This window comes from Engraulis encrasicolus, chromosome 5, assembly GCF_034702125.1.
Source record: "Engraulis encrasicolus isolate BLACKSEA-1 chromosome 5, IST_EnEncr_1.0, whole genome shotgun sequence".
Lineage (NCBI taxonomy): Eukaryota > Metazoa > Chordata > Actinopteri > Clupeiformes > Engraulidae > Engraulis > Engraulis encrasicolus.
Window position 1 is genome coordinate 10,516,811 of NC_085861.1, and position 10,313 is coordinate 10,527,123.

The window sequence follows — 10,313 nt, forward strand, 5'->3', positions numbered from 1 at the left end:
GATTCATAAATAGGCCTATTACAGGAGTCCAGTCATCAGTCAAAGATATATTAACCCTGTATCAAGAATCAAAGAAACCAGTAGGATGCCAAAGCACTCCTCTTTGAAAAAAAATGATGACTGCTAGTTCATATTTGAACATAAAAGCCTTAAAATCACTGCCAAAATGTTTTGGTCACCTACACGGCCTTAATCAGGGTTTTTCTCTTCATGTTGTGTTAGCCTCTTTTGATATATAGTGAGTGTAGTCCAGCTCAGTCTCTTTGTATGACGGACATATTGTATGTGATGGGGTGACAGCTGCGGAATCGGAAACCCATAGCCTGCCTTTCTCAACTATCCAGTTCACTTTAGCGTCAGACCACTGACGTGCATATATACGTCAATGCATCAGACAATGGACACCCTTACAGACAAAGGATATCCTTACAGTCCTTTCACTGCCTTTTGTTAAGATATCTCACCTTTGTAGGTCACAAGAAAGTGTTCCGTTTTCTGAGGTAAGTTAACGGGAACCTCTTGATGTACCCTTCAAGCTAAACCAATAACCTCTTAAAACCCTTTGAGGAGTACCATCACAAATATGTGATTAGAATTTTGCCCAAATTTTGAGTTCTCATTATGATGTCATAATGTCTTTGCGAGATTTTTAACACAGACGTCTATGGGAGCTGTAGAGTGTTCCAGTAAAATTCTAAAAGAACCTCTAGAAATTCTTTACTCCTCAAAGGGTTAATAACCCTTCAAAGTAATCCATTCATGAGAGGCTGGGAAGAAGTACAGTTGTCATGAACATGATGATGTACTGATATTATGTTACTTACATTACATCACACTTAGATGACGCTTTCATCCGAAACGACTTACAGTTATTTATAGGGTATTGGTTACAGTCCCTGGAGCAATGTGGAGTCAGGTGCCTTTCTCAAGGGCACCTCAGCCATGAATGGTGGTGGAGGGAGAGGTAAGGGTGGAATTCATCCCTCTGAGAAGACTCTTAAATGTAAAGTAAGTAAAGTGAGTTACTGAATCAGATTAGAACAAAACAGTCACTGCCGAATACATATCCATGTACAGTATGTGCCATACTTGGGAATCATGTAAGAAATATAAATATTTTCCAAAGAGGTATATTGTCTACCACAAGAACTCTCCCCTTTGAATTTATGTCATTATTTTCAGATTGTGTTCAGTATTTCCCCATGTCACAGATTAGAAGCTCTAGTCCACTGCCCTCTTACAACTGCTACATGCCCTCTTTATGTATTCAACGGAAAAGCAACACAGCAGAACACATAATCCCTCCTTGAAATGAGCTGTAACCTTTGCAGTATCAACATTGCCTACATAGGCCTGTAAACCCTATCCAAGGAGCCATCCAAGGATTATACAATTCCCCTACGAGGCAGAATTTCTCAGACTATAGTCATTTCTGTGGTGGTTTCTTTCTACTTGCAATTCCAAGCAGTTACAAGTCTCTCAAAGATTTGCCTTATAATATTGCATTGCTGTTTTTTTGTAACAAGTCCAATTACCCTATAGTAAGATGATGATTATTATTGGATTACATTACCTCAACAAAGACATTATTTTGTTACCTTTCCCCTTCGTTTTGTATTATTTTGAGTGATTTCACTCATTTACTCTTCTCTCTCTATTTCAGTCAACAGAAGGGATGGTCTTTAACTGAAACTCTTTGCCCATTAACACTAGTACCTCTGTCTCCATCTTGTTGTCAAAGCATCAGAAGAAAGGCTGAGAGAGAAGAGAAGGGGAGGAGAGGAAAGGATAGAAGAGGAGGAGAGGAGAGGAAAGGAGAGAAGAGGAGGAGAGGAGAGGAGAGAAGAGAAGGAGAGGAGAGGAGGGGTCCAGTCCAGTAGGACAGCAGATCAGATGCCTGACAGTGGCGTCTCTCCCCCAACAGTGCTGGTCCCCCATGAGGGCTCGCTGCACTATGTCTCCATCCTCTCCATCTCCAACTCCAGCTCCGACACCGGCTCCAGCTCTGGCTCCACAGCATCCCCTTCCCAGCTGCCCCCTCTGTCTGAGTGGGAGGCGCCCACCTTCACCCGTGCGGCGCAGGTCCGCGTGGCGGCCACCCTGTTTCTCTTCCTGTTCGCAGCCGTGAGCAACCTGGCACTGCTGATCAGCGTGTCGCGGGGGCGGGGCAGGCGCCTGGCCTCGCACCTGCGGCCGCTCATCGTGAGCCTGGCCAGCGCCGACCTCATGATGACCTTTGTGGTGATGCCCTTGGACATGGCCTGGAATGTCACGGTGCAGTGGCACGCCGGCGACGCCATGTGCAAACTGCTCTGCTTTCTCAAGCTCTTCGCCATGCAGGTGCGGGACAAATTAATATTCTGTACGTAGCCTTTTCCTGCAAATGGACCTGTCAACATCAAACATCTTATAAGTCACTTTTGATAGTTAGGCATACGTATAGTATTAGGGGCTAAGATGTGAACTCTATGTTCCTTCACTGTAAACCAGTGATTCTCAAACTGTGGGCCGGGGCCACGAAGGAAAAGCAAAGTACTATATACTGCATGTGTGTGCTGCTGTTGACTTTCTATTTGAGTTGTATTGTTCATTGGGTCAGAGGTGGGGCCCCGAACATGTGTGAACATTTCAAGTCCCAAGTGGGCCCCAAACTGGAAAAGTCTGGAATAGTCTGTAAACGAGACTATAATTCAGTTTGACTTTCCTAAATAAACAAAGATATCCTGGAGGAATCCTTACATACAGGGTAGGTAGGCCTACATGTTCTGAATGTTCCTCTGCTCTGGACAGGCGTCAGCCTTCATCCTGGTGGTGATCAGTCTGGACCGCCACCACGCCATACTGCACCCGCTAGACTCCCTCAACGCCAACCGCCGCAACAAGAGGATGCTGCTGCTGGCATGGACACTCAGTCTACTGGTGGCCTCGCCACAGGTGAGAGCTGGTTTACATAATAATATAATGATACCAAAAATGCTCTCCGAGAGTGCAGACCTCTGCCTAGCAAGCGGTTTGATAGAACATTTAACTATGTTACACCCAATTTTGTTTAAAGTCTTTCTGCCTTCTTTTTGTGAAGTTAGAAACTGGAATGTCAACATTCGCCCTGTCCGCAATTCAATTTGCGGTCACTAAGGGCGTCTAGATTTCTAGGCTAGCAATGGTGAAGAATCTTCACAAAAGTCCTGGTTCAGGTTTGTGATCCGGATCACCACCAGAATTTGATCACTTGTTCCTTGGATCATTATCCTGCTGACAGACAGACAAACAAACAGACAAATAGAGAAACAAACAGGCCCTACTGTGGCACAAATGGTAGGGCACTCATTTGCGAAGCGGCCGACCCGGGTTCGATTCCCAGCCCGGGTCCTTTGCCGACCCTTCCCCATTAATCTCTCCCCACTCGCTTCTTGTCTTTATCTTCACTGTCCTGTCAAATAAAGGCAAAAAAGCCCCAAAAAAGATATTAAAAAATGGACAAATACACAAACCAACGCGACCGAAAACATAACCTCCTTGGTGGAGGTAATCATAATATAGTAGGCTTATGTAGCCTACTGTAGACAACAAGAGGATGCTACTGCTGGCATGAACACTAAGTCTACTGGTGAGCGCTTTATCATTACGTTTTTGGTGAAAGTAAGGTTGTAACATAGGCTGCACAGCAAAGGGGTTAAATAATGCATTATAGCAGCGGTTCCCAACCTTTTTCAACTTGGGACCCAGCTGGGATTGGACACTCAGTCTACTGGTGGAGTCGCCACAGGTGAGAGCTTTTGTAGCCTCTTTGTGCAGATGGGGTTTCCGATGGGCCTATTCACTATTTGCTGAAAATACTCATCATTGCTATGATATTACCGAGAGCCTTAAGAAAGAGATTAAGACATAGCCATTACAATATTGGTGACAGTGAGATTATTTTTCACTTTTTGCTTTACGATTGAGCTGTGTCGTGCCTATTTGAAAAGGAAAAAGTGGCGGCCGAGTCACGCTTGTAGCCCTACCAGAAAACCTGCAGTAGAAAAGACGCATTAGACATCTGAAAAGTCCAGGTTGAAAACTAATTAGGTGTTTTACCATATTCATGAGTTACGTAATTAATTTTGTCATCAAACCTGAGGAAGGATTAGTTGGGGTAGGAATTGATTGCTTAATATAGACTGAGCCTAATAGATGGAGTTGATTACACACACCCAATAGTGGAGTATAATTCATATATTTATGCGGTGAGTCACAGGACGATCCATGAACCATGATCATTATGTTTGACAGCTGGGGCGGATTGGGAAGGATTTTCCCACAGGGACAATTTTGCCCTTAGCGGCCCTTTTTGCCCTTGCCTGCCAGCCAACATGGTTCCCTCAAGCAGCAGACCAAAATCCATTAAACTAGTCCTACTACATGTAGATATAAGTGCTGTCAAAATATCACTCTGAAGTGGAGAATTGTGACCGCAATTAGTAATGGTTGACATCATACTTCTGAAACGCTACCAAAAGTGGAAATTTGAATTGCCAAGGGGATTGTGTTGGTTCCCTATGGAGAGAACACACTCTAGTTACTAGGTAGACCTTGTCAGCTTCGCTTCATGGACAGTGAAAGGTGCATCCTAAAGAGTCTTTGTCTGTGAATTCCAGCATGGCAGACGTGGGTCTATTTAAAGCCGTGCAGAATTCCTAGAGGAGCCGTCAGAATAACTGAGTGCTCAAATTCACATACAGCAACTCACAAACACAAGTAACACAAAAGCACACAAACAACCCCTCTTGCACTGATGATAGGCTACATATCATTGAAACCAAGTGACTATCTGAGAACAATTAATTTAATCCCTGATTCCCAGATGGCGGTTAAGTGAGCTGTAAGGCTCTGGGATCTCTCTCATCATTTAAGGTGCCGTGAAAGGATTTTTTTTAGATATCTAGACTTGTTTTCCAGAACAGCTCATACAAAAAAATTGACAACTATTATTGAACCAAACATATAAGACATTTCATCTCCAGGCCCTGCCGTGGCCAAACAGTAGGGCCCCCGTCTACCATGCAGCTGACCCGGGTTGGATTCCCGGCCCGGGTCCTTTGCCGGCCCTTCCCCATCTCTGTCTCCCCACTTGCTTCCTGTCACCACCTTCACTGTCCTATCATAAATAAAGTCAAGAAGGCAACAAAAAAAGACATTTCATCTCCAAATAATTTCAGTTCTTCTGTCTCTGTATCGTAGCTCTATAAGGACAATTGATGAAAAACAAAACAAAGTACAGGAATGTGGTCAGTGGGTCCAGGAGGGCACTGTGTTAATCTCCTGTGGCGGACAGGTGCGGCAACCATCTTGTGAAGGTCACGGCACGCCGCCTCCGCTCCAAAAATACACCTTGTTATTTACGACTAACCTCCGCTCCACTACACCAGTCGCTCCACCCGTCGCTCCCCCCACTCCACAGGGATCCCATTTCTGTTTGGTTATCTAAGTCTCAGCCGTCAAGGGCGGAAGGCAAAATGGTAGTTTTCTGTTCACCTGATGCCACTCATGGGAAGTACATTTTACAGTGTTAATTCAACCCCTAGAGCGTTGATGTAACATAGTATAGAGTGTATTTGGTACCAGAATGTGCATGCTGTTCTAATCCAATGGTGGCAGAAAGCTGGAACTCCTCCAGACATTCTAATCTTTTCATGAGAGAGATGATACAGAAAAGGAGCAGAAGCTTCAGAGATGTACTTACTGCTGTTATGAATTAATCAAATTAGGCCTACTTTAAACAGGAACAGTAAACAAAAAGAAGTAAGACAGCACACTCTGAATATTTGATCAGCAATTGCCAAGCCAATCTTTATGAAACACAGTATTATGCACACCAGAGGCCAGTACACAAATCCTCTCCCAGACCTTATATATCTATATAGCATCATTTCAAAGCATTTAGACTAAATAGCTTTGCTGCAGTGGTTAAGGATTAGACACCGGTGATTAGTCACTGGGGCCCTTATATTAACTTTCCAACACAAGCCCTCTGGAGACAAATGATCAGATCTCCGAGAACCAGGACGCAGCCAATCCAAGGAGGCTTTGTGGTGTATAGTGTGTGTGTGGCATTACATAACCACACCTGGATGCTGGCTGGTGATTCACCGAGAGTTCAGCCTCAGGCATCTCCACCAGTAATTTGATATTCAGAGGAGCTGCTGCAGGGAGAGGCAGCACCAGCGAGCGCATGGCAGGCGGCGCAGTCTGAGCCATCCCTGCACCCAGGGCTGGGCTGGGCCTCTGGCATACCGGGCATTTTCCGGTGGGCCCTGCACCCTCGTGGGCCCCTAATTTCAGAAATGTTGAATATATATATATATATATGATGATATATATACACAGATGAGTCAGTTCTGCCCCACTAATTATGAGGGGGGCCCCTTTAAGCCAAAAGTGCCTAGGCCTTATTTCTCCCCCAGACCAGCCCAGTCTGTACCCCCGCTACTGCCGCACACTATCACCCCAGTCATGTGACACCTCCAATGCAGCAAAATGAGGAGGAAGGGGGGAAGGAAGGACGGACTGACACCATGGTTGTCCTGGAAACCAAACAACCACTCCCCTTCCCCTCTCCCCCATTCTACCTTGCCCTTCTGTCCAAGGCTACTGTGTAGATCCTGGGTTTGTATTGCATCCTTGGTGAGACGATCTATAGGTTTCTTTGGGAAGGGAGAGCCCGGTTACTGTAAAACTCCAATGCCTCACATTCAAAGGAGAACTGTGTTGCCTGCCTTAGTTATTTAGAAGATGGGGCGAGTTTTAACCTGAGAGAGGCCATTGATTGAACCCTCACTTCCAAGGTCTGATTCCGGCATACTCATGACGGTGGGAACATGGTCATTTTGTGTACCACTTTAAAATTTTAAAATTCCTACAATAAACACAGAATATAACAATAAGTAATATTTTCATGCAAACCAAAAATATTCCTTCAGGATAAATTGCTTTCTGTTTGAGAAATTTAGCTCCAAGAAGTGCATTGCATAATGTGACATGTATGATGGTGCATGATGGGTAAATGCACTTTGTGTAAGCACACTTTGAAGATATTTGGGTGAAGTACAATCATGGTGCACTTAGAAAAAGTGTACTAGCAATATGTTAAAGCGATTTACTTTAAAGCGCACTATAGAAAATCACACTTCGAAGACATTTGGGTGAAGTGTAATCATATTGCACTTTAAAAAAGTACAATTGCAATATGTTATTAAAAAAATACACTTTTAGTAAGTTCACTATTAGAACACTATTAGTATATTCCTCTAAATACACTTTAGCCAAACATCTTCGAAGTCCACTTGAAGTATGGTTCGCTAAGTGTACTTTCTTTGAGAGCAACTTAATTACATCTAATTTTAAGTACACTTTAAATAAGCATATTGTAAACATACTTTTTCTTAGCACAAAAAGCACAAGTGCACTTTTAACATGCTAAGTACAATTCAGTCATACTTTTATTGTACTAAATTGAACCACTTTTTCACCTGGGAATATATAGGGGGCCCACACACAGTCTTATTTATGAAGATTGATGGCTGGGGGGGTCCATTGAAGCTGATTGTATTTTTGGGCCCAACATCTGCTGCTACGCCCCTGTGTGTCTCCAGGGGTTTCGTTCAGGGGGGTAAAGTGTGACTGAGTCACTAGGGCCCCATGTATAAAGGGGGCCCACACATAGTCTGATTTATGAAGATATATTGCTTGAGGGGGGGTGACCATTGGAGCTGATTGTATTTTGGGCCCAACATTTGCTGCTACGCCCCTAAGTGTCTCCATCCTCCATCCTCCTTCATCCTTCCTCCTCCTCCTCCTCTTCCTCCTCCTAGCTGTTCATCTTCAGAGCCATAAAGGCGGAGAAGGTGGACTTCACCCAGTGTGTGACGCACGGGAGTTTCCGGGAGCGCTGGCAGGAGACGGCCTACAACATGTTCCACTTCGTCACCCTCTACGTCATACCGCTCCTCGTCATGAGCTGTTGCTACACCCGAATACTCATCGAGATCAATAGGCAGCTAAACAGAAACAAAGGTGAATAATATCTCAGAAAACACACACACACGCACACATACACACACACGTGCACTCACACACACACATCCACATAGCAGGATATTTTATTTATTTATTTAAAATATTTTTAGGCGCTTTAATGCCTTTATTTTGATAGGACAGTCTGAGATGGTGACAGGAAGCGAGTGGAACAAAGAGAGACGGGGTGGGATCGGGAAATTACCCTGGCCGGACTCGAACCGGGGTCCCCGTGGGCATGCAAGCCCAAATGTGGGGGGCTTAGCGTGCTGCGCCACAGCGCCCCCATAGCTGGATATTTTTAAATGTGGATATTTTTTTTCGCCTGTTTAGGTGGAAACGCAGCATGTGGATTAGAATAAAATCTCCATTGTAACAGATGCGTTTTAGAATGGGATATTTTATCCTAATAGAATATTTCTAAAGCCGTATTATGTGGATTTTAAAACTCTGCTTATGGGGAAACAGAAGGCCAAAACCAATGTAAACAGGAGAAAAAAGCATCCACTTTTAAAAATATCTGGCTACGAGGAAACAGCACCTTAGTGTTTGTAACCATATGCTTGACTGATTGATTGATTGGTTAATTGATTCGTTAATAGATTCATGAATTGAATCGACTGGTTAATTGAATCGACTGGTTAATTGAATCTGTGTTCCAGGTGGTGAGTCGTGTCTGAGGCGAAGTGGGACAGACATGATCCCCAAGGCCCGCATGAAGACGCTGAAGATGACCATCATCATCGTCATGTCGTTCGTGGTGTGCTGGACGCCGTACTACCTGCTGGGCATCTGGTATTGGTTCCAGCCCCGCATGCTGCAGGTGACATTACATTACATTACATTACATTACACTGCATTGCATTACATTACATTACGTGTACATTACATTACATTACATTACATTATATTACACTACACTTAACTAACATTTTTATCCAAAGCGACTTAAGGTAATGAAACACAGGGCAACTTTTACATTACATTACATTTAGCTGACGCAAAGAAGTCTGGTTAAGTTGCATGGGTATTCATTTGCCCACTACTAAACTACATTACATTACACTTAGCTGACACTTTTATCCAAAGCGACTTACAGTCTTTTTTTGGGTATTGGATACAGTCCCTGGAGCAATGTGGGAATAGGTGCCTTGCTCAAGGGTATTTCAGCCATGGAGGGAGGAAGGAATTGGTAAGGGTGGGCCTTGAACTTGCAACCCTGTGATATACAGTCCTACTCCATGTTTAAGAAGGTCCGCACACTGTTGCTGCTACAACAACGTTTCGACCAGTCTGGTCTTCGTCAAGTGTACACTTGACGAAGACCAGACTGGTCGAAACGTTGCGTACAATAAACTTGGAGCAGCAACAGTATGTGGACCTTCTTTTTTTTTTACTTGCTCACGTTTAGTGTGGCACCTGTTTATTTGGATGTGTGCGCACTACGCTTACTGTCAACCTCCCTAACCATTACACCACGACTGCCCCCTACAGGTGACGCCTGAGTACGTGCACCACATCCTGTTCGTCTTCGGCAACCTCAACACCTGCTGCGACCCCGTCATCTACGGCCTGTACACGCCCTCCTTCCGCGCCGACCTGGCACGCTTCCTCCGCTGCTGCCACTGCCCGGGCACCTCGCCACGCTCGCTAGACCGACTGTCCGCCCGCCAGGGACCACACAGCGGGGAGCAGGATTCAGACCCACCCAGTGGCAGTGTGAAAGGCCAGGAGTAGACTGCAGGACCAGTGGTGGTCCTACAGTGAGTTGCGCCCCCCAGTAACGCCCCCTCCGACGCTGCGGTCGGCCCGCTCCGAGGACCGCCCCTGTGCTCAGGAGTCAGGACTCAGGCCTCCCCAGTGTCAAATGCCAGGAGTAGACTCTCACAGCAATGGCTTTAGATTATGGCAAAGATTTTCAGTATTCGTATTCGTAATCCAAGATGAATCGTAGCACGCTTCACCAATGCAACAAAGTGGTATCAACTCTGGTCTCCAACATGGATGTGACATTCCCATTGAACTCCTCCATTCTTTTTTGTCTCCAAAGTCTCCTAAAGGTGAATGGCTGCCATGGGATTGCAGTTTAGAGCCTTACGTCATATTTTATGGATCCCGGAAGAAACTGCTTATGAATCGCCTCTACCTTGTCAATCGTCTTGTCTGATTGTGGCACAAACAGATTATCGAAAAAAGAAGAATAGACGCACACCGTACAATCTCCCTTACTGTGATTTATATGGTGAAAGCAACACAACGTT

General features: G+C 44.8%; 1 protein-coding gene across 1 annotated transcript; it reads left to right on the forward strand.

Moving 5' to 3' along the window:
* The first annotated feature begins 1,893 nt into the window (after nucleotides 1-1,893).
* Nucleotides 1,894-9,789, forward strand: gnrhr3 (gonadotropin releasing hormone receptor 3). Its single transcript, XM_063198449.1, has 5 exons — nucleotides 1,894-2,340; nucleotides 2,791-2,934; nucleotides 7,851-8,052; nucleotides 8,715-8,875; nucleotides 9,547-9,789. The coding sequence occupies exons 1-5, from the start codon at nucleotides 1,894-1,896 to the stop codon at nucleotides 9,787-9,789; spliced, it is 1,197 nt and encodes a 398-aa protein (XP_063054519.1).
* Nucleotides 9,790-10,313: the final 524 nt, after the last annotated feature.

What these genes read in the sequence shown, in the direction of transcription:
- gnrhr3 (XM_063198449.1), top strand. Translation starts at nt 1,894, where the DNA reads ATGCCTGACAGTGGCGTCTCTCCCCCAACAGTGCTGGTCCCCCATGAG. An exon ending in GCAGCTAAACAGAAACAAAG is followed by an intron (nt 8,053 to 8,714) that starts GTGAATAATATC and finishes TCTGTGTTCCAG; the next exon opens with GTGGTGAGTCGTGTCTGAGG. An exon ending in TCCAGCCCCGCATGCTGCAG is followed by an intron (nt 8,876 to 9,546) that starts GTGACATTACAT and finishes TGCCCCCTACAG; the next exon opens with GTGACGCCTGAGTACGTGCA.